Here is a 23,437-nt window from a genome sequence, read left to right as displayed (position 1 = left end):
AAACCCAGAATGCGAACAGGAAAATCAATAGGTTTCTGAACCACTAGTTAGGGCAGACTCATTGTGAATTCTGGAGTGAGTTGTTATTAGTTGGACATTTGAGTTTTTGGTGGTCTCAAGTTTATGGGGAACAGAATAAGGGAAGCCACTTATTAGGATATCAAAGCATGTCAAATTGGCAACCTCGAGGGCAACATGGTTAGCACAGCACCATTACTGCACCTGGTTCAAATCCACCACTGTCTGTTTGAAGTTTGGACGTTCTCCCAGTGCCGCGTGGATTTCCTCTGAGTGCTCCGGTTTCTTCCCACTGTTCAAAATATACCAGGGGTTGGAGGTCAATTGTAGGTGTAATTGGGCAGCAATTGGTAAAGAATCAGTCTCTCAGCTTCTGTTAGTGGATCTTCCTACTTTGTGGAACTTCAGTATGGAAGAGCAAGAATCACTTGCGTCGGGAACGATGGTGAGGCAAGGACATCAGGGGTCAAGTGTAATGCAAAGAGCATAATGGAAGGGTAACAAGAGAGAATGGTCTGGTGCTTAGATAATTAGAGGAAGAGTAATGAAGTAGAATGTGGAAGTTAGAAATTGTTGGCAGTGAAATTATTAGTGGGCAGAGAGAAGAGGGAAAGAGAACTGAGGGAAAAAGTAATAGCTTGAAAAAGTAGTGAAAGGTATGAGAGGTGAATATGCAGTGAGGTAGTAGGGCTTGGGAATTGTGCCGGGGAACAACCGAGGTTACAATAGATTGTGGAAGTTCCAGCATGGACAGTGCCCAGTAGAATTGATGTGACTCTCAGTGGGAAATCTGGAGCTGAAGAGGTAAATCAGGTCAAGTTGTTCAGTGAAATAAGTCAAGATGAAGCCAAGTTAGGGTAAGCTGGACGAAGCCAAGTTAGGGGTACGTTGGACGAAGCCAAGTAAGTTGGATGAAGGAACAGAAGAAGAAGGATGTTGAACAATGATGATTGAGGCAACATTTGTACAACTTAGATGGATGATTAAAAAACAAACATTCTTTAAAATTTTAGGTATTAGCCATATCTGTGAAGTGATTTGATTAAGTGTGTGTCATCAACATTTGGAATTCCCCTTCGTGCTTTTGTGCTCTTAACACTTTTTTAAGCCAATTAAAGTGATGTTCTGTATATTACCAAGTTAATTCATAAGTGCCTCTGTTACCAGTCATTTTCACAAGAAAAGCCTATGATCAGGAACACTCTTCAGCTGAAAGCACCTTGTGAGCTTTTTGAAACTGTCAGTTGGCTTCTGCTAACTTTGTGGTTTCAGCTGAACCTGTTATATCGACACTGATCCTGACCTAGACTCCAAATTGGCTGCGGTTGTTCCGCCTCATTACTGAGCATTTGCACTGAGAGAGGTGGAGTGGCTCACTCCTTTCTCTCTGGTGTCTGCATAGCATCACTTGGTTTTGGAACTCACTGAATACTTTTAAAGCATTCAAAGTAGAAAACATAACAACCAATATGTGAAAAGTGAGCTCCCCTCAACAGCACGGAGATGAGCAGTGCTACACTCTGTTTTGCTGTCAGTGTTGTTGGTAGAGGGATATGTATTGGACTGGACACTGAGGGCATCCTTCTTTGACAGTGTCCAGGTATCTTTTCCCATTCCTCCTAGTGGGTAGGTGAGGCTTTTGCTTAACACCTCATGTAAAATATGCCATCCCAAACAGAGAGCAATACTTCAGTTCTGTGATAGACATGAATTAGAAAGATAAAGTCACATTACTGGGGAATGAATTGCTACCACCAAGCTGTCACTAAAAAGACTTCATCACGTAATGTTGAAATGTATTAACGGTGAGATTTGTGTCATTCATATATTTACACACACGGGCGCGCACATTCTAAAGACTCTTGTCTTCAAGTGGTTGTAAGAAAAAGGGGGTTATGGGTGTGAAGTAGGGAAGGATTTAGATTGTTATAGAGTAGGTTTACATAGGCTAGCACAACATTGTGGGCTGAAGGGCCTGTACTGTGCTGAAATGTGCTATATTACCAGACAGGCTTGAATAACAGCTGATTTCCAACATGACTGAAGAGTTTAATGCCATAGAGTGTGGATTGAGTTGGGTAACCTCACTGCAGACCATAACTATGAGAGGACAAAGGGGAGAATCCTACTGAGGGTATCTTTTCCTTACTGATGTCCAGTGATTTATGCTGGGAAGTGCCTGTATTTTTGTGAATGGACTCTCACAGTGGGAGATGAATCTCAGAGAACCTGGCGTTAAAGTAGCACTGCCGACTCCTAAGTTGGCCAGGGAACAGACAAAGGACCACATGCACCATGCTGCTCATTTCACCCTGTCAACTGAGATAACTAGTTTAATTTTCTAAGTAAGCCCAGATGCTATCTTTGCAGTCAGATGTGAAGACTATTGCTTAGTTTCACATCCTGTAATGAGCTCACACATTGCAAATATACTGAGTAACCTATTTTTGATCAAGGGCCTCAGAAGGATCTTACCTACAGGCTTGTTGGGGCCTGGGTTAGCCAGGAATTGATGGGGTTTATTCAGATGAAATATGGGTATTTGTCACTTGCCGAAGCCCAACGTGAATATTCCCAAAGTGCACTGAACAGAGGACAGCCCTATAGCTAAAAGAAGGCACAGATTCAACTTAACATATCAACAGCAAATATGAGGGCGAATGACTAAAATCTTGATTAAAATGTAAATTTTATAGAAAACCCTTTAAAGGTCCAGAAGATAACTCCGAGACCATTGGCCTATTTAGTTTAAGAATTGTGAGACAAAGTAAATCAAGAGGCCCATTTAATGGCACACAAAGGTCTGCAAGAGTTTGATGATTGATTGTAGTGATTGAGAGTGATGAGTTGATGCAAGGATGTGAACTTTTAAATTGGATGCTGGGATCCAATATAGGTCAGTTTCAAGCTATTGCTGATCTGATCTTAAAATTTACAATCATGTATGACTGCCCTTGACTTCCAGGCTCCCTAATCAGCTCTAATTACCTGAGTTTGGACACAAAAGTGAAGGATAGAAAGAAGATACTTGCCACATGGTACAGCAAACGAGGCCCAAGGAGACTTAAGTTTCAGTCAGTCTTCAAATATTGCGGACAGGCCCAGGAAATAATCATGGAGGCTAATGAAATGCTGAGCGTTTTTGTGGAGAGGAGGAGTGATTTGAAGTCGTGCTGGAACTCCTGCCCAGCCCTGGTGCATGCGAGCAGCTCCACGTTGCTGCACCTTGGAAAGGATCGAATACAGTGGAGTACAGTGTTGGATGTTGCCAATTAGATATTACAGTTGTCTTCCTTGTACATTTTAGGCTCATGCAAATGGCACGAGCCAATGTTGAATGAAGAACTAGGGCTGTCGGTATTGTCTCTGCCAAACAATGATGTTACAACCACTGAGGAAGAAACAGCTTCTCTGAATGTTTCAGAAGGGCACTCAGTCTGTGTGAAACTTACAGACCATGACGGCACAGTACAGGCCCTTCAGCCCACTATGTGGTGCTGAACCATATAAACCTACTTCACAATCAATCTAACCCAGTAGTTTTCAAACTGCCCCCCACCCCCCCCCACCCCAAACTCACAGTCCACTTTAAGTAATCCCTGGCGCTCTGTGATTGGTAAGGGATGCTTAAGGTGGACTGTGAGTGGGATGGGAAGGTTGAGAATCACTGCTCTTGACCCAATGGTTACTGAAACATCTTACTTGAGAAAAATTGTCATTGGTCCATTTCCTTTGGAGTTCTGAAACCGGGCACCTAATGAGTCACTGAGGGACGATTAAAACAGTGATTCTCAACCTTCCCTTCCCACTCACACACCTCTTTAAGCAATCCCTCTGGCACAGGGAATACTGAGAGAGGTATGTGAGTTTAAGGGAGCTGATCTCACCCCTCTCTCCCAGGCCATAATAACCTCCCCGTGTTTCTTACACCCATGTGCCTATTTAGGAGTCTGTTAAATGTCCCTATCGTAGCAGGGTCGGTCAACCAGTAGTGCATTGTAGTTCCCCCCCACCCCCCCCCCCCCCCACCCACTCTGTGCGGAAAACAAACTTGGAATAGGGAAAACGCAGACCAGCCCCCGCCATCTCGCTCTCACTTCCCCAGAGGTTGAAATCAGAACGAGCAGGCAGCTTTGAAGCTGGGTCAAACTTGGGGCCCCAGTTTTAAGAAGGAGTCGAAGAACCGAGGGAAAGTAAACAGTGGGGTGGGGGGGGGGGGGGGGGGGAAGCGGGAGTGGTGCAGCAAGGGGGCTCTCGAGAGAACCGGTGGCTGGATGATGAGCGTTGTTCTTTCTCTGCGCTTCCAGCTGCGGGGTTTAAATTGCAGAGAGGTCCCAGGCTGCAAATCACTCATTTTTGTCCATTATATCTCAGTGTAAACACATGAGCCGCAAGGTCCGGGAGGTTATGGGAAGAGAGGAAACAGCGATTGTGATCTGTTAAAAGGCACACACTTCCCCAAGAAGACACAGAGGGGGGAGAAAGTCAGAGAAAAGCAGTACTGGCCCTGGCGTCACATCCGCCTGGTCTCCAACAGAAGGGGGGAGATTTAATTATCAGGCGAGAGCCGTGGGAGTCCTGACTGAGAGCTTGACAGGGTGAAAATACAACCACTTTGGGAGACTGAGCCCGAGTTGGGAGTGTTGGCGCAGCCCGTGGGCGAAGCGCTGGGTCTCCCATGCGAGTCGGACTCAGCCAACACCCCCCGTTTCGGAGCGACGCCTGAAAGCCCGTGAGCGGCTCAGCATCGAGCAGCGAGGTTTCATCTCTGCCGAAGAAGCGGCACCCCGTCTCCCCAACCCGTCGGCCCTGCAGCGCATCCCCGATCTCCCCCCCCCCCCTCCCCCTCCTCCTCCCCTCCACCCCGCCACCGCCAGCTGTGCTCTCGGAGCGAGAAGAGGAGGATGAAGGCAGCTGTCGACCAGCCAGCCCTGACTATCGTGAAGACGGAGAAGGTGGATGGTGAGTGGACTCGGCGCTGCCTCTGTGTGGATGGGAGATCAGGAGCGAGTGCGAGCTGTCACCCTGTCCGGGCTGCGAGGCCGGGGGGCGCGTTAAAATGGGGCTGTGACAGCCCGCTTGTCATCTCCGTCTCGAACTACATACTTCACATTTTGTTTGGATAAGATCTAACCGATTCTGCTGTAATTTTGCTGATCAAGATTTGACGTCTGTGTGTGCGTGTCGGTGTCGCTATGTGTGTGTGTCGGTATGGAGGTCTGTCTCGGTATGTGTGCGTATGTGCCTGTGTGTATGTATATGTGTGTGTGCATGTCTGTGTGTGTGTGTGTTTGTATATATATCTGTGTTTGCATGTCTGTCTGTGTGTGTGTGTGTGCATGTCTCTGTGTGTGTATGTCTGTGTGTGTGTGCATGTCTGTGTATCTGTGTGTGCATGTCTGTCTGTATGTGCGTGTGTGTATATATCTGTGTTTGCATGTCTGTCTCTGTGTGTATGTATATCTGTGTGTGCATGTCTATGTATCTGTGTGTGCATGTCTGTGTATCTGTGTGTGCATGTCTGTCAGTATGTATGTGTGTGTGTATATCTGTGTTTGCATGTCTGTGTATGTGTCTGTGTGGGTGTGTGAGAGAGAGCGATGTCCTCAGCACCTTCCGCTACCCATTGGATCCGGAACCAGCAAATGCCCTCACTGAACTGTCAATGCCCCCCCCCTCTCTCTCTCTCTCTCTCTCTCTCCCCCCTCCCCTCTCTCTCTCTCTCTCTCTCTCTCTCTCTCTCTCTCTCCCCCCCCCCCCCCCCCTCTGAAGCTGAAAGCGGAGTGGGAGGACATTGTGCCGCGATCTGAAGTCAGCCTGACTGACATTGTCAGTTCGTTTCATGACTGGAGTTCGGAAACCCGCTCTGGCTCGGCTCCAAACTCTGCAGCGAATGTTTAATAGCTCTTAAAATCACGGATCGAGTGGAAGCGTCTCTGGGCTCTGTTCTACTTACAGCCTGCACTTTACTGCGAGACATTAACCTCTCCCAGCCGCTCTCTGATTTATTCCTGAGTGTGGGGGTTGGGTTCTGTTCTGTCCATCACAATAGGGGGATGGGGAGGGATTTGGGAGACCGTCTATGTCCCACGTTGGCAGCAGTTGGACAAAGTCACGATGGACTGACTAATAGTCGGGCTGGAATGCTCAGGTGGACATTGTCAAGCTACGGGGCCCCATCCTGTGCGCTAATCCCCAACGTGCGTGGAACGAACCGGCCATTCGGTGGGGGGGGGGGGTTTGGTGTCCGCATCGTCGGAGTTCAAAGGCATGGACGTTGAGCGATAACGAGCTTCAATGGATCTTGCATTCAGGTGGCGCCTCAAGCGCACAGCTCGGCTGGCTCTCCAGGAGCCGCGTCCGTGGATGCGGAGCAAGCCTGTCGAAGGGATACCCAGTTAGGGGGTGAGGGGAGTGTGACCTGCGACCCCCCTTCTTGAAGTGTCTCGGAGCTCAGTGACTATGTAGAGCGCTTTGCACATCACGTGAAATTCTGCAAAGCATCCCCCCCCCCCCCCCATCCCCTCCCCTCCCGGCGCTGACTTGGGGGTTGAGAGAGGCGTCGGAAGATGCTCTTCAGAAGTGGCCGCGCTCGCAGCGACATCGGGGGCAGGGCACAGAAGCAGACTTGTTGCTTCCAGATCTGGCTGACATCATATCCGAGCGGGGCTTTAAATAGGCATCTCCAATAGACTCATACCATACAATGGGGTTGGCATCAGCCTTCTCCCACCACCGATTCGTGACAAACCACCCGTGGCCGCCTCGCCGATGCTGGCGTTCCCGCCGTGGACTCCTCTTGGCGGGCCGGGGAGAGGGGCGACAGGCTCGCCCCTTGGGAAGTGTGTGCAGCCCGATACCCCCAGCGCCTTGTGAACTTCGCCCACGAACACGCAGATCGCTCCAGAGCTCGGCGCGAATGAACGCCTGGAGGGGAGGGGGGCACTGGACCAGACGAATTAGCAAGATCGGCGCTTGGAAGAACTGATGAACAGTTCGGGGTCATCCAAGAGTGCTCTATTTAACCACATCAGCATGAATGATGTAAAAACACGCTGAAATGCTGGAGAAACTCAGCTGGTCGTTCAGAAACAGAATTTATTGTCATGAGAAAGTCATGAAATTCAGTGTTTTGGGGCAGTGTCATAGTGTAAACATTCATAATATAACCATCTTACTACGTCTATAAAAAAATAGTGTATGAAAAGTAAGACAGTCTCTTTGGTTTATTGATTATTCAGGAATCTGATGGCACCGGGGAAGAAGCTGTTCTTGTGCCACTGAGTGCTCGTCTTTAGGCTCCTGTACCTTTTCCCTGATGGTAGCAGAGTGAAGGGGGACTTTGAGAATAGAGGCTGCTTTTTTAAAGACACCGCCTCATGTAGATGTCCTCGATGGAGTGAAGTCTGGTGCCTGTGATGTCGCAGGCCGAGTTAACCACCCTCTGGAGTTTATTCTTGTCCTGAGAGTTAGCGCCCACGTACCAGGCAGTGAGGCAAACAGCCAGAAGGCTCTCCACGGTACACCTGTAGAAGTTTACGAGAGTCTCTAATGACATACTGAATCTCGTCAGACACCTCACAAAGTATAGCTGCTGGTGAGTTTTCTTTGTGATTGCATCAACATGGAGGCTTCAGGGCAGATCCTTGGAGACATTGACACCCAGGAATTTGAAGTTCTTGACTTTTCTCCACTACTGAGCCCTCAATGAAGACTGGGTCGTGTTTCCCGACTTCCTCCTGATGTCCACAATCACGTCTTTGGTTTTGCTGATGTTGAACACACCATTCAACGAGCTGATCTATCTCCCTCCTGTATACTTCCTCATTGCTGTTTGACAACTGTGGTGTCATCAGAAAACTTGTAGATAGCATTAGAATTATGCTTGGCCACATGGTCATGGGCATATAATGAGTCCATAGGAGACTATATTGCCAACAATTCAGGCCTGAGCCCCAAAGTGTGTTTTTCCTACAATCACAGTGTCTGCAAACTTCTGTGTTTCACTCAGTGAATGATACTGGAAGGAGATCAAGGGATGGATGAGGGGATTTCTTCTTGTTCCTCCTTGATTCGCGAGAGGCAAGTTTGGTTGTTCAAGGCAGTGTCTGCAAGAAAGGAGAGATCAGAATGCGTACCCAGTTCCCTGTTCCTATTTTTCAGCATGTTGGATGTTCAGTGCCTGTGTGGCTTAGCTGTTCCACAGTGAGAGTTCACAACCCTGAAGTCAAGTCAAGTTTATTGCCATCTGATTGTCCAAGTACAACCCAATGAAACAGCGCTCTCTGGTCATTGGCACGAAAACACACAGACACATAACCAGACATAACACACGTATATGCAGGACAAGTATTCACAGATACAAATAAGTAAATAAATACTGTTTCATGTATATGAGAGTCTCGGAGGGTTAGTCGGAGCAGTTCCTTTGGTCGATCAGCATTCTCACTGCCCGTGGGAAGAAGCCTGGTGGTGCTGGCTCTGATCCTCCTGTATCTGTTCCCCCGATGGGAGAAGCTGGAAGCTGTGCGGAGGGTGGATTTTACATGGCCTTGTCAGACAATCCCGGTAGATCATGTCGATGGTGGTGGGGGGAGTGGTCATCTCTGCTGCTATTATGGACCAAGTGAAGACACAAGGCTTAAAAAAAAACTACAGTTGCTTTAAATCTGAAATAAAAGAGTAAAAGCTGCAGCACTCAACAGACCAGGCTGCGTTTCTGGAGAACGAAGCGGGCCTGAAAGTTCATGCTAATGGTCATTCATCGGAGCGAACTGATAGGATAAAGTTTCCTGATAAAGTAAACAGAGACATTAGGGCTGAGGTGGCATGTATAGACTTCCAAATGGAATTTGATAATGTGCCACATAATTAACTGGTCAGGATTAAAGACCTTGGAATAAAGATCTGTAGAAACGTGGACAGAAAGTTGGCAGCGAGGAACAGCAAAGGGGCACGTTGAGTGAAGTTTCCAAGTTATGGAGATAAGAAACACTGCTTAATTTCTAACACATTTGTGATTTGGATGTGGATGCATGAGTAAATGAGCAGAAGATATAAAACTGTCAGGCATAGTGACCGGCAGAGAGGATGGTAATGGACACTGAAGAGTTCAGGCAGGTTTGTACAAGGCCAGGTAGGCAGCACATCAAACAATATGGTCTGTGTAATTTGTTGCATAGAACAAAGGGTTAGCCCACTGGCTTGTGGGCATTCTCTCGTCTTCTAGAAGGCCGCATCATTGGTCAAAATGGACAAAGATGCGCTCCTTCAGTCTCTGCCTGCATCGCCCAGATGGGTGGGGGAATTACAGTTGCCTTTGCACAGATGATACTTGCAACTAATTTTGAAACTGCCAAATCCGAAAACATGTGTGAATGTACCTTCCATCCCCCATGACCCTCTGCCTGATCCTCTGCTTCCATGTCTCTAGCATCTCTGCTTCATTCCTCCATCTTCATCAACCTTCCTTTATTTGCAACTGCCAGTCCTTCTCACCACTCCCTCACTGAACCCACAACTTCTGAATGACTTTCCCACTTGTACCTAACATTTGAAACTCTATAAACCTGCCGTTCTCAACCTTTTTCTTTCCACTCAATACCACTTTAAGTGATCCCGAGGCCTTCGGTGCTCTGTGATTAGCAAGAGGTTGCTTAAGATGGGATATGAGTGGGAAGGGAAGGTTGAGAATCACTGCTCTAGACCCAATTGTGACTGAAATATTTTGAGAAAAATTGTCATTGGTCCATTTCCTTTGGAGTTCTGAAATTGTGCACTTAATGAGCCATTTAGGGACGATTAAAACATTGGTTTTCAAATTTTTTCTTTGCACCCACCTACCACCTTAAGCAATCCCTTACTAATCACAGAGCACTTGGCATAGGGAATACTTAAAGTGGCACGTGAGTGCAATGAAAAAGATTGAGAACCACTGCTATAAACCATCAGAGTTGGAACCAGTGAAAGAAATGCAAAATTTAATCTGCAATTATTATTCTGAGTGTCGCTGGAGAATGATTATCTTTGCCTGACTTCTTCTTGACCATGGTCAATGGTTAATAGTTCCTTTGGATGTGCATGACCTGGTGCATCCAAACACATGTCATTGGGTCATTGGGTGGCATGGCTGGCATAGCGGTTAAAGCATTGCTGTTACAGCGCTAGCGATTGGGTCCTGGGTTCAAATCCTGCACTGTCTATTAGGAGTTTGTATGTTCTCCCTGTATCTGCGTGTTTTTCCCAGGTGCTCCGATTTCTTCCCACCCTTCAAAATGTACCATGAGTGTCATTGGGTGGCATGGGCTTGTGGGCTGAAAGGGCCTGTTACCATCCTGTATGTGTAAATTTAAAATTTAAATTTAAAGTGGAGGTTAATAGGTTCTTGATTAGGAAGAGTGTCAGAGGTGATGGGGAGAAGGATGGGGTTGAGAGAAACTAAACACCAGATATGCTTCAAATGGTGGTGCAGACTCGATGGGCTGAATGGCCTAATTCTGCTCGCATGTCTCCTTATGTATAACTATTTTATGGGGTGACTTGAACTGAGCAAGCAAAGGTCTTTTTAAGTTAACTACAAACTTTTGAAATGTTCAAAGTACTTGGTCCCTTGCAATATAAATCTTTATCTCTGTTGTGCCATTTTACATTTTGAGGAGAAACAGCAAGGAATAGATGTGAAGTAACCATTGCCAATTACCGACTGAACAATGGCACAGAAAGGCCACAACGTGTACAGATATTTTTATGTACTGTATGGGCTGGCCTGCCCTTGAACCTGTGACTCCTCCCTCCCAGATATCCCCATAAATTCTGTTACACCCAAACCCCTCCCTCAGTACCTGCCTTAGAATGGGGCCAGCAACATGCAAGCTATGCTGACACTTTAAAGTGATCAAAGACTATTAATCATGATTGTCTGATGGTGGTTGATTGGTGTTACACCACCATTGTGCACTCAATGATAAGATGGATGGACAGGAAGCATCCAGATGGTCAATCAGTGCTTCAAATCAGGACCCTTGATGGAAAGTTAGTTGGAAGGAGAGGTGGCAAGCGTAAAAGTGTTGGGGGTGGGGGGGTGGGGGGAGAGTTGGGAAGAGACCAAAAAGTATTATAGGTACTTCAGTCCATGTTGTTGATGGATACTGCAGAAATGAGGGTGGGATAGGGGAAGAGCCAGGTAGGGGAGGAGACCATTTTGGGGCAGGAGAAGGTTTGAGACCAGATTAGGTGAAGAAGCAGACTGTAGAATTGGATGTGGGTGGTGTTACCTGAAATTGGAAAATACAATGTACGTGCCAATGGGTAATCCAAGGTTGAGGGACATTATGTTGTTCTTCATTTTATATTTGGCCTCTCCCTGGCATAGATGAGGTTGAGAACCATCAGGTCTGTGTGTGGATGGGAAGGGGAATTAAAATGGCTCTGGGAGTTCCAACTTGCATCAAAGATAGAGTGGAGTGTTTGGTCTCACTGATGTTGAGGAGGCCACACTGAGCTCACCGAATTCAGACAGTTCAGTGAGTTGCACGTAAAGCTTTGTCTTACCTGTTGTGACTTTCATTCACTTCCACTAAGGCTGCAGGCTCAGGAACAACATTAGTTGAAGGCTCTGCACCCCTGCGTTCATGATCAGACTCTTCCATCCAGTCTGCATACCCACACCTCTCCCTGGACACACTGCTCACACACACACACACACACACACACACACGCACACACACCCTTCCTCAGACACCGCTGCAGCAAACCTGCCCCACAGCCCCGTGAACTCCTTTGTGTGAGACTAGGACCAGTCACTGGAGCCAGACATGGACTCAACACCCAACACCTTATCCATGCAGGCCCAGCTAAAATTACTTTGTGTCAGTGCCAGTTGGAAAAGAGCCATCTAACCTCACCCTACCTCCCGGGATTGGGTTTGTAAAGCTGATGCATTCAAGAACTGATGAACACGCTGATGGTTTCTAATTCTCCCAACCAATCAATTGGTGACTTCTTGACCCCTGTGAGAGTCCCACAGTATGCAAACATGCCCACAATTCCAGCTTGTCCATGCCGAACAACAAGCCTTCCTTCTTTAGTCCCACTTACCTGCATTAGCCCAACCCCTCCAATCCCCTTCCATCCACATGAAGTTATCCAAGTGTTCCTGAAAGGAAGCTAAGTTACCTGTCTCTACCACTTTGTAGAGTGTTCCATATCCCCACCCTCTGTGAAGAACTATTCCCTTTTGCCCCTTCTAGATTGCACTTGTATCTGTTGTATGCCTCTGTTTTGCCCCTTCTAGATTGCGCTTGTATCTGTTGAATGCCCGTTTTTTTCTGATGTGCACCTCTATTGACCAAGGTTCTTTTACCTTGCCATGGAGGGATGTGCATGTAGATTGTCTTTCACAAGGCCGGCCTCGTACACACCTGTGGCTCTAAAACCTCATGAACTGGCTACACTGTACTTGAACCATTCCCTCAGGGGGAGTCAAGGTTACCTTACCCTCAGCTTCCTGACATTAAGGCCAACCCCATGGCTAATGAGTTATGTCATCTCTCACGGTTTACTGCTCACTGCTGCATTTGAGAGGTCATTGATCCATTCACTCAAGGTCAGACAGATGCTTGTCCGTCTCCACACCATCAGGGAGACTGGCCATGAAGTAACTCCATGGTGCAGCCACTTATCTGTCCCTACAGATACTTGCAGTAACCTCCTGCCTGAGTGCCTTGGTGTGCCTCTGAGAGTCCCCATTACCTCCTTGAGCATTTCTCTTGCAGATGATGTAACCTGGCAGCCTCTCACGTCCCTGTCAGTAAACCTGGCCACATACTTCATGCCGTCATGAATTGTTGATCCTCTCAGCACCAAGTGAACATGAACACCAGTGGCAGGGAAGTACTGGTGGTAGGCACATGAACCCTGCAGGGCTGGTTAATGAGCTCTCTGCTGAACAGTTTGTGAGACTGTACGTGTTTTACGAGAAGCAGCACATCTCGATTCAAATGGTGTTGTCAGAGTTTGCAATTTTCTTAGAGCTTTTAAAACAGCAAAAAGGATATTTGTAATGACAGTTGAATGTCAGAAAAAATGACAGGGGTTGAATTTTGTAAGCTGTTGTCTTTGATTTGATTCAAAGTAAGTTTCCTTTTGTTCCTTGTTAATGTTTCTCCTGCTGCAGTAATGTGGCTTGTCTATCATTCCACCTGCTGCTTGGAAGATTGGAACAATATTGAATACCTTTCTGCGATGAACATAGATTGCTCATTGCTCTTAATGAAGGACATTGGCTTATGAGGGAAGGTTGATAGAAATGGGGCTTTTTGCTTTTGAGCAATAAGGGGTGAGAGGTGACCTAATTGAGATATATACGATCATGAACAGGCCAGATAGGGTGGGCAGCCAGCACCTGTTTCCCCGGGCAACAATGGCAAATACCGGAAGACAACTCTCTAAAGAGAGAGGAGGAACGTTCAGAGGTAAGCCTTTTACAGAGAGAGGTGGTGGGTATTGCCAGGAATTAATTGACAGGAGTGGCGGAGGTTGGTACAATAGGGACATTTGAAAGACTTCCAGATGGGCACATGGATGCAAAAAAATAGATAAGGAAGGATTAAATTGTTGAGGAGCCGGTTTACATAGGTCAGCACAACATTGTGGGCTAAAGGGCCTGTACTACGCTGTGATGCTCTATGTTCTCTTTGTTCTACGTTCTTATATTTTTTTTGTTCCAAATATTTGTCATTGAAAGTCACTTTAGTGAAGTGTACCATTCCAGATGGGATAGCTCAGGGACAACTTCAGGTAGTCTGTTGTACGACACTGCCCTCTATCATCACCTTTCTCATTCCTTTTGAATATGTTTGTTGACAGGAGCCTATTTAGTTCTCTCTTGAAGTCCATTTAACTTTTATGTTCGACCTCGTGACCTGCCTATGTATTTACTACTCGATTGTGTTGCTATTTTCTTTCACCATACGTTGCACTTGTAACCCTGTACATTCTGTGCAGGTCTAAGAAACTTACAGGTCCATTTGGTCCAAACTGTTCTCATTTTCAACTCTTCTGTCATGCCCCTTCCTTCCTTAAGGATAATCTTGCAGCCATCACCTCCAACCCCTCGTTTGTTTATATCTGCTACAAGCTGTAGCTTTTATTTGGGCCCAAATTTCAAGAAGAGTGGCTAGTCCTTTGTTTTCTGTGATGAGATGGCAAAACTACCCCATGGCCCAACAGACAGGTTCCCAATATGCTTGTTCACCAGTAACTAGTCAGTGAAGCAAGCAAGTCTGCAGACGTGGTGATTGTAGTTGACTCACAAAAGTGCTGGAGAAACTCAGCAGGCCCTGAGCATCACCAGGAGGCAAAGATATAATTACCAATGTTTCAGGCCTGAACCCTTCGTCAAGGTAAGGGTCGGCACATTGATTACATATCTTTCCCTGCTGTGGACGCTGCTCAGTTTTTGCAGCATTTTTGTGTATTAAGTGTAACTAGTCATTAGTTTAGAAATTATTTAGCAAGCAACTAATCTGTATTCCTTTAGCCATCAGAACATCAGTGGCAGGAGAAGGAAAGAGATGCTTGGAAGTCATATGGACTGCAGTCAGGACACATGACATTTGGCCCAGCGAGTCCTCACTATCAATTACCAATGTAAACAAATTTTATTTAGTTCTCCCATCAACTCCCCCAGATTCAATCACTCACCTGCACACCTTTGGAATGTGGGAAGAATCCCATGTGGTTAGAGGCCACACAAGGTCAGAACTGAAATGGAATTTATGAGGCTTTGAGCCTGCAGTCCTGCTTGCTGTGCCACTGTGTAGAACTTGAGTTCTGGTTCTAAATTTATCTGTCCCATAAATAATGATATAGTTTTGTATTGCAATTAGATTACTGTGACCTCTCAGCTCATTGGCAGAAAGGTAAAGTTCCATCAGTTAGATGTGATTAGTTGACAAGTTGACACAATTCTGTTGGAATTCACTGCATGTTCAGTTTTCCCAGGCAACCAGAGTTTTGGAAATGAGAGCAGTTTTTCATTTCATTAACCAAGAAGGATCAGAAGGAAAGATTTGGGGAAAGGTCACTGACCCGATTTCTTGTCTGGAGGGCGAAGAGGAGGCTGCTCCGCTTAGTTCAGTACTTGAGTGATGGGGTTCAGTGGTAAATTTTGTTGGTGAGTGGAAGTGGATCAGGTGTGTTAGCTTGAGTGCCTTCTGTCCCTCTGGCCTGCAGTGCACAGGCACAGTTGCCTGGATGGGTTGCCACATGCAGTGTAACAAACGATGGGTTTCCAAAAGACCATTGGTTAGTCATCAGTATCATGCTGGACCATGATTCCATTGGAAACCAATGGACATCAGCTGGCTTCTCACTGTTTAATTTGGGCAGCGTCCTTCCGTTGCCGAATTCACAATGGACCAGGAATTCTTTGTACATTGCAATGATTTTCTTTTAAATATGTGAAGAAATTGATCAAAGAATCACATGGTTGAACAAGTACCCAATGGGAGTTGCAGAGATTGCTAGAATTTGTTTGGGACTCCCTCTACAGGAAGACATCACTTCCTCATTTGCGTGTGCTCACTGCATAAACTGTGCGAGGCATTTATGCAGATGCAAGAGAGGTGTGGACCTACTTTCATCTGACCTATAGCAGATTTTGCTGGGAGGATCCACGCACACTCTGCCCAACACATAAATCTCCCATCTATAGGCCATCTCTACTCCCCACCCACCTGCCCCATCTCTCCATTGCAGATGCTTCTTGGGCCTAAAGTGGTCCATGAGCCCAACCCAATCCAACAGATCAAGACATCCTTCTGCCCTCACCTAATCTTGTCTGTGGGTCTAAACCTGAGATTCCTGTAGCCAACCATTTTAACTCCCCAACCATTTCTACAGTGTCATCAGTCCTCATCCATTGTCAGGGTGCTGCCAACCTAAAGTTGGCCTAACATGGGTCAGCACAACATCATGGACAAAAATGCCAGTACTGTGCTGTCCTGTACTAAATTCTACATTCTAATGACATGATAATGATGTTTTCTAATTTTAGGTAACCCCCAACCTTCATCCGATTGTTCCATTATATCCATCCCTTCTTTGCCTTTTTCTATAGTTACTTTTGCTCTCTCTGTCTCTCTCTGATCTTTCTTTTTTCCACCTCCCACCCTCTTCTTAATCTCCCTTACCTCTCTCTCCACCTCCCACACCCTCTGTTCTTTACTCCTCAGGGCTCCACCCCCCACCCCATACATGTAATTTTACCCGTTCTATCTCAGTCTTGGTAAAGGGTTCAGCCTCAAAACGTTGATTGACTATTTCTACCCATGGACCTTCTGAGGTCCATCAGCAAATCTTTGCTTGATCTTGGTTCTGATTTCACTCTCCTCCTATCGCCCTCTCCACATTGCCCACATGCCCCACTTAGCGAGGAGTCCCCACAGCAGCCCTGCGCTGTCGCTCAATGATCCGATTTGTACAGAGGCATTCATGCTCCTAGGTTGCTTTCAACTGCCTTATCCCCACTACCTACTGCAGCATTCCAACAGGGCAACAGGTGTTGGAAAGGTCTTTGCATTCATGAGACACAATCTATCCACAACATGTGTCTCCTGCAACATTGAACATTTCTCTGAGGGACCCATGCACAAAATATAGATTGGGTGCCTAGGCACTGTTGGTATATATGCTGCTATAATGCCTACAGATGTTGCTGTGTGAACATCTTATTATCAGGCAAGTGGAGGGGAGATTTATATTTAAGAGAACAAAAACTAGTGATTATGTAAAGTACAGCTTCATATCAATCATTGTTTGATGTAAATAAGAGAAACTGCAGATGCTGGAAGGAAAAATGGAACAAGCCTCAAAGTCCTGAAGTAACTGAGTCAGGCAGCATCCGTGGAAGGGAACAGTCCCAAGTTTCAGACAGAAATCCATCATTCAGAAGCTTCCTGCAGAAAGGGGTTTGGTCTTAAACAACAACTGATTGTTCCCTTCCATTGTTCACTGTTTACCAAAGGTTCATCAGGTTGGAAAGAGCAGAGGTCTTAAAATGACTGAATATGAATATTGTCTCCATCTCCAGCAGATTGTTGAATGTGGTGAGCACTGGGCACAAAAGCCGTTCTGTTCGGACCCAAGGTTGCCTGTGTCTGATATTTCATGTGCAAAGTGTCAACCTTATTTCAAGTACTCAGACTTCCATCAAACAGGTGCAGCACAGCTCACTAGGCACTATCTCTTCAGACATCCCGAGAACAAATCGGGTACTGTTGTGTTTGAGATTATCAACATCCTCTTGTCGGATTAAAGCAAGATTCAATTTATCCCCAACATCAAGGATGTTCTCAAAAGGTGTGATGTTTTCCATTTTTGGTCTGCTGCCTCTACCCTGATGTTGGTCACCAATTATGGATGATTCTTTGCTTGAAATGGATAAGATTTGGATTAATGCATTTGTTTCAGCATGGATTTTACTCTGTGCTTGGTCACCATGTCTAACTGCATTTTTAAATTTAAATTTAGACATACAGCATGGTAACAGGCCCTTTTGGCCCACAAGCCCGTGCCGCCAAATTGCACCCAATTGATTTACAATTTCCATACATTTTGAAGGGTGGGAAGAATCCGGAGCCTTCAGAGGAAACCCACGCAGACACTTGGTGAACTCATTACAAACAGTGTGGGATATGAACCATAGAACCATAGAAAACGAAAGCACAGAAAACAGGTCATTTGTCCCTTCTAGTCTGTGCTGAAACATCAATCCACTAGTCCCACTGTCCTGCACCTATTCCATAACCCCCCAGACCTCTCCCTTCCATGTACCTGTCCAATTTATTCCTAAAAATTAAGAATGAGCCCGCATTTACCAAGCCAGATGGCAGTGTGTTCCAAACTGTCTGAGTGAAGAAGTTCCCTCTAATGTTCCCCCTAAACCTTTCACCTTTCACCCTAAACCCATAACCTCTCATATTTATCTCTCATAATCCAAGTGGAAAGACCCTATTTGCATTTACTCTGCCCATACCATCATAATTTTGTAAACCTCTATTAAATCTCCCCTTATTCTTCTACACTCCAAGGAATAAAGTCATAACCTGTTTAATCTTTCACTGTAACTCAACTCCAGAAGACCCGGCAACATCCTAGTGAATCTTCTCTGTACTCTCTCAATCCTATTGATCTCTTTCCTGTAGTTAGGTGACTAGAACTGTGCACAGTACTCCAAATTTAACCTCATCAATGTCTTATGCAACCTCACCATAACATCCCAACTCCTATTCTTATTACTTTGATCTATGAAGGCCAAGATGCTAAAAGCTTTCTTTACAACCCTGTCTACCTATGACACCACTTTCAGCGAATTGTGTAACTGTATTTCCAGATCTCTTTGTTCCTTCGCACTCCTCAGTGCCCTGCAATATACTATGCATGTCCTAACTTGGTTTGTTCTTCCAAAATGCAACACTTCACATTTTTCTGCATTAAATTCCATCTGCCATTTTTTTTCCCCATTTTTCCAGTTGGTCCAGATCCCTCTGCAACCTTTGAAAGCCTTCTTCACTGTCCTCAATGCCTCCAATCTTAGTGTCATCAGCAAACTTGCTGATCCAATTTCCCACATTATCATCCAGATCATTGATATAGACAACAAACAACAATTGTCCCAGCACCAATCACTGAGGTACACTACTAATCACAGGCTTCCATTCTATGAAGCAATTATCCACCACCACTCTCTGGCTTCTCCCTCCCTGAACTAACTTCACATGTGGGACCTTATCAAAGGGCTTACTGAAGTCCATGTAGACAACATCCACAGCCTTTCCTTCATCTACTTTCTTAGTAACCTCCTCGAAAAACTATAAGATTCATTAAACATGACCTACCACGCACAAAGTCATGCTGACTATCCTTAATCAGCCTTTGGGTATCCAAATACATGTATACCTGGTCTCTCAGAACACCCTCCAATAATTTACCTACTACTGATGTTAGGCTAACTGGCCTGTAATTTTCTGGTTTACTTTTGGAGCCTTTTTAAACAGTGGTTAAGGACATTTTAAATATTTCTGCCAAGGCCCCTGTAATTTCTACGCTAATCTCCCTTAAGGTCCAAGGGAATATCATGTCAGGCCCAGTGGATTTATCTACCTTTATTCACTGTAAAGGCAGCGAACACCTCCTCCTCTTTAATCTCTATATGTTCCCTGACACTACTGCTTGTTTCCCTTCCTTTCTTGTACACCATACTAGTTTCCTGAGTAAATACTGATCCAAACAAAACTGTTACGATCTCCCCCATTACTCTGAACTTCTTGGAGACCAATTTTGTCCCTTACTAATCCTTTACTTTTAACATGCTTGAAGAAACCTTTTGGGTTACCTTCACATTATCTGCCAAAGCAATCTCATATCTTCTTTTTGGCTTCCTGACTTCCTTTTTAAGTATTTTCTACATTTCCATACTCTTCTAGTGCCTCATTTGCTCCTTGTTGCCTATACCTGCTACTCACCTCTCTCTTCCTCTTTACCAGATCGCCAATATCCCTTGAAACCCACGGTTCCATCTGCCTGTTAACATTGCCTTTAATCTTGACAGGAACTTGCAAATTCTGCACTCTCAAAATTTCACCTTTGTAGGCCGTCCACTTACTGAACACTTCCTTACCAGAAAAGAGCTTATCCCAATCCACTCTTCCTAGATCCTTTGTCATTTCAAAAAAATTGACCTTTCTTTAAGTTAGAATCGAAATGAGGACCAGACCTATCCTTATCTATAATTAACTTGAACCTAATGACATTTTGGTCATTGGACCCAAAATATTCTCCTACACATACTTCTGTCACCTGAACTGTCTTATTCCCTAATAGGAAATAAAATATTGCATCCTCTATATTGATTTAGAAAACTTTCCTGAACACATCAGAATCAGAATTTATTGTCATGAACAAGTCATGAAATTTGGTGTTTTGTGGCAGCGTCACAGAGCAAACATTCATATTATAACCATCTTACAACATTACAATAAAAAAAATTAAAATAATAGTGTATGAAAAGTAAGACAGTGTCTTTGGTTCATTGATCTGATGGCACCGGGGAAGAAGCTGTCCTTGAGCCACTGAGTGCTCATCTTTTTCCCTGATGGTAGCAGAGTGAAGAGGACATGGCTTGGGTGGTGTGGGTCTTTGAGGATGAAGGCTGCTTTTTTAAGATACCGCCTCATTTGGATGTCCTCGATTGAGTGAAGTCTGGTGCCTGTGATGTCGCAGGCCGAGTTAACAACCCTCTGGAGTTTATTCTTGCCCTGAGAGTTGGTGTCTCCAGCCAGAATGCTCTCCATGTTACATCTGTAGAAGTTTACAAGAGTCTTAAGTGACATACTGATTCTCCTCAGACAGCTTATAAAGTATAGCCACTGGCGAGTTTTCTTTGTGATTGCATCAACAAGGAGGCTTCAGGGCAGGTCCTTGGAGATGTTGACACCCAGGAATTTGAAGCTCTTGACTATTTCCACTACTGAGCCCGCGATGAGGATTGGGTCATGTTCCCCTGACTTCCTCCTGAAGTCCACAATCATCTTTTTCGTTTTGCTGACATTCAGCGCAAGGTTGTTGACTTTACACCATTCAACGAGCTGATCTATCTCCCTCCTATACACTTCCTCATTGCCGTTTGTGATTCTGCCAACAACTGTGGCATCATCGGCAAACTTGTAAATAGCACTGGAATTCCACCTGGCCACACAGTCTTGGGTGTATAATGAGTAGAGCAGTGGGCTAAGCATGCATCCTTGGGGTGGGCTTGTGTTGATGATCAGTGAGTAGGAGTCTTTGTTTCCAATTCATACTGACTGTGGTCTTCTAATGAGAAAGTCAAGGATCCAGTTGGGTACAGAGGCCTAGAATTTGTAACTTATTGGCCAGCACTGAGGGAATAATGATATTGAAAGCTGAGCTGTAGTCAATGAAGTTCAGCCGTATGTATGAATTGCTGTTTTCGAAGTGATCCATGGCTGAGTGAAGAGCCAAAGATATTACATCTCCTGTGGAGCGATTGTGATGCTACCATTATTTAACACCACTGTTCCATCGGTGCTGGTCAAGAAGCTACAAACTCTAGGCCTCTGTACCCCACTCTGCAACTGGATCCTCAACATTCTCATCAGACGGCCATAGTCAGTACGAATTGGAATGTAGTTCTATAGTTGTGTAATTGTGGACTTTGTGTTTGTGGAGAAGGATATTGTGTCATTCAAAACTCCCCATCATCCTGTACAGTAGAAATGTCTAATGATTTAATGACTGTCACAAGCAACTCAGCAAGAGTAAAAATTCTGAGTCCTCTGGTGCAATTTGATAAGCAGCTTGTCTGTGAAGCAAATAATTGATGAAACAAATTTGGAACAAGACTTCAGGAACCAGTAAGTAACTCCATGATCAGTTAAAAACAAAGATGAGGCAGCTTAAATTAGTATAGTACTGTGCGATCGAAGGACTGGATGTCTTTGATGAAGGGTAAGCCCAAAATGTTGGTTATAAATCTTTATCTTTGCTATATAAAGTTCACCGTTTGACCTGCTTAGTTTCTCCAGCTTTGTGTTTTTACATCAGTGCATTACTCTGGCTATTGAGGCCACATTATGTGCAGTTTTGGTCACTGAGTTATAGGAAGGATAATATAAAGTTGGAAAGGGTACAGAAGAGATTTACAAAGTTGTTGGCAGGATTACGAAGTTGAGACGGGAAAAACTAGGCCTGTTTTCTTCAGAGCGTAGGAGGTTGGGAGGGGATCTTATTGAGGTCAATAATATCGTGAAGGGGATTTATATACTGAGTAGTGACAGTCTGTTTCCTGAACTGGAAGAGGAGAAGGCACAACATTACAGTGAAAGGGTGGGACTTACAATGGGTATGAGGGGTTAGTTCTTCATTCCGATGGAATGAGCTGACACACAAAGTGATGGAGGCAGGTGCATTAGCTTCCATTCAAAATATTTGGATAACTCCATGGATGGGAGGGGATTGGAGGGGTCAGTGCCTAATGCAGGCAAGTGGGATGAAAGCAGGCGGACACGCTGTTCACCGTGGACAAGCTGTGCCTGTGGGTCTGTTTTTGTGCTACTGGATTTCATGTTTCTATGACTTGCCCATGTACCTGATGCTAGAAAACCTGTTGGAAGAAGTGAAATTTCAGGTAAAGCCATTAGCTAAACAGCTGAACAATCCCACTCATGTCCTCTGAGGTGACCAAAGCTCAAGAGAACTTCTAGGTTCTAATTAATGAGTAAAAAACAAAATCTTCCTTGGTGGCACCTAGACATGGTCTACCCTTGCACAGAAATCTGCAGACACCGTGATTGAAGTAAAAACGCTGCTGGAGAAACCAAGAAGGGCAAACTGAGGCACAGTTAGTGTAGTGTAGTGATTAGTGCAAAGCTGTTACGGAGCCAGTGATTGGGACTTGCGTTCGAATCTTGTGCTGCCTGTAAGGAGTTTGTACGTTCTCTTCGTGTCTTCTTGAGTTTCTTCCAGGGGCTCCGGTTTCCTTCCAGCATTCGAAAAATGTATCAGTGGTTGTAGGTCAATTGGGTATAATTGGTGGAATGGCATCATGGGCCAAAATGGCCTGTAACCGTGCTATTGATTAAAATTAAACAAAAAGGTATGCTGAAGGGCTCAAGCCGGAAACGTTGGTTATGTACCTTTCTCTTTGCTATATACACTGTTTCTCCAGTCTTGTGTGTCTACCCTTAGGACATTGTTTACCAGTTAGTTAGCAAGGTCCTCAATTCCTGGTTTGGTGACAGCCTGAGAAGGCCCCTCCCCAGTCTAATCAGCCATACACTTGCAATCAAGTAACACCAAAAGGAAGACTAAATGGCTTGGATGTCGTGTTTGCTCTCTGGACTAAGTTCAGACTCATCGTATTTATATCCCACAGCAGGAACACCCTGCCTATCAAAGGCCTTAATGCTACAAAGCCATATTATCAGAGAAATCTGTCAAAGACATTCCAAATTATTAAAAATTAATTACTGTATTAAAATTAATGTGTTGGGGCACCATGGTTAGCATAGCAGTTAGTGCAACGTTGTTCTAGTGACAAAGGTTCAAATCCATCGCTGTCTGTAGGTGTTTGTCCGTTCTTCCCGTGTCTGCGTGGGTTTCCTCTGGGTGCTGTAGTTTCCACCCACCGTACAAAATGTACTGGTCAATTGGGTGGCATGGCCTTATGGTCCGAAAAGGCATATGACCGTGCTCTATGCCTAAAACGGGTGGAATCGTTATTTTAAAAAAAAATAAATTCAAAAAGATAGATGCAATTAATTCCTCACAAATATTTTTGCACAATACTACATATACCAGCAGCTGGCTCAAACACCGACAAGTGCTCTATGTTTCTCAG

The 23,437-nt window shown here is 45.1% G+C and overlaps 1 protein-coding gene across 2 annotated transcripts in view; it reads left to right on the top strand.

Moving 5' to 3' along the window:
* The window catches only part of ets1 (v-ets avian erythroblastosis virus E26 oncogene homolog 1), a 132,673-nt gene that overhangs the window by 39,281 nt on the left and 69,955 nt on the right, over window positions 1-23,437 (top strand). The window contains exon 1 of one of the 2 annotated variants that reach the window (XM_069894404.1): window positions 4,435-4,980. The exons of the other annotated variant lie outside the window; for it this stretch is intronic. Within the exon in view, the coding sequence (XP_069750505.1) occupies window positions 4,923-4,980 (58 nt within the window). The 5' untranslated portion in view covers window positions 4,435-4,922. Of the gene's footprint in view, window positions 1-4,434; window positions 4,981-23,437 lie in introns of those variants that run through there. 2 annotated transcript variants of the gene reach the window in all.

The sequence above is a fragment of the Narcine bancroftii genome, chromosome 8 (assembly GCF_036971445.1).
Source record: "Narcine bancroftii isolate sNarBan1 chromosome 8, sNarBan1.hap1, whole genome shotgun sequence".
NCBI lineage: Eukaryota > Metazoa > Chordata > Chondrichthyes > Torpediniformes > Narcinidae > Narcine > Narcine bancroftii.
The sequence above is the reverse complement of the archived record's forward strand: the minus strand, read 5'-3'. Positions and strand labels throughout refer to the sequence as shown.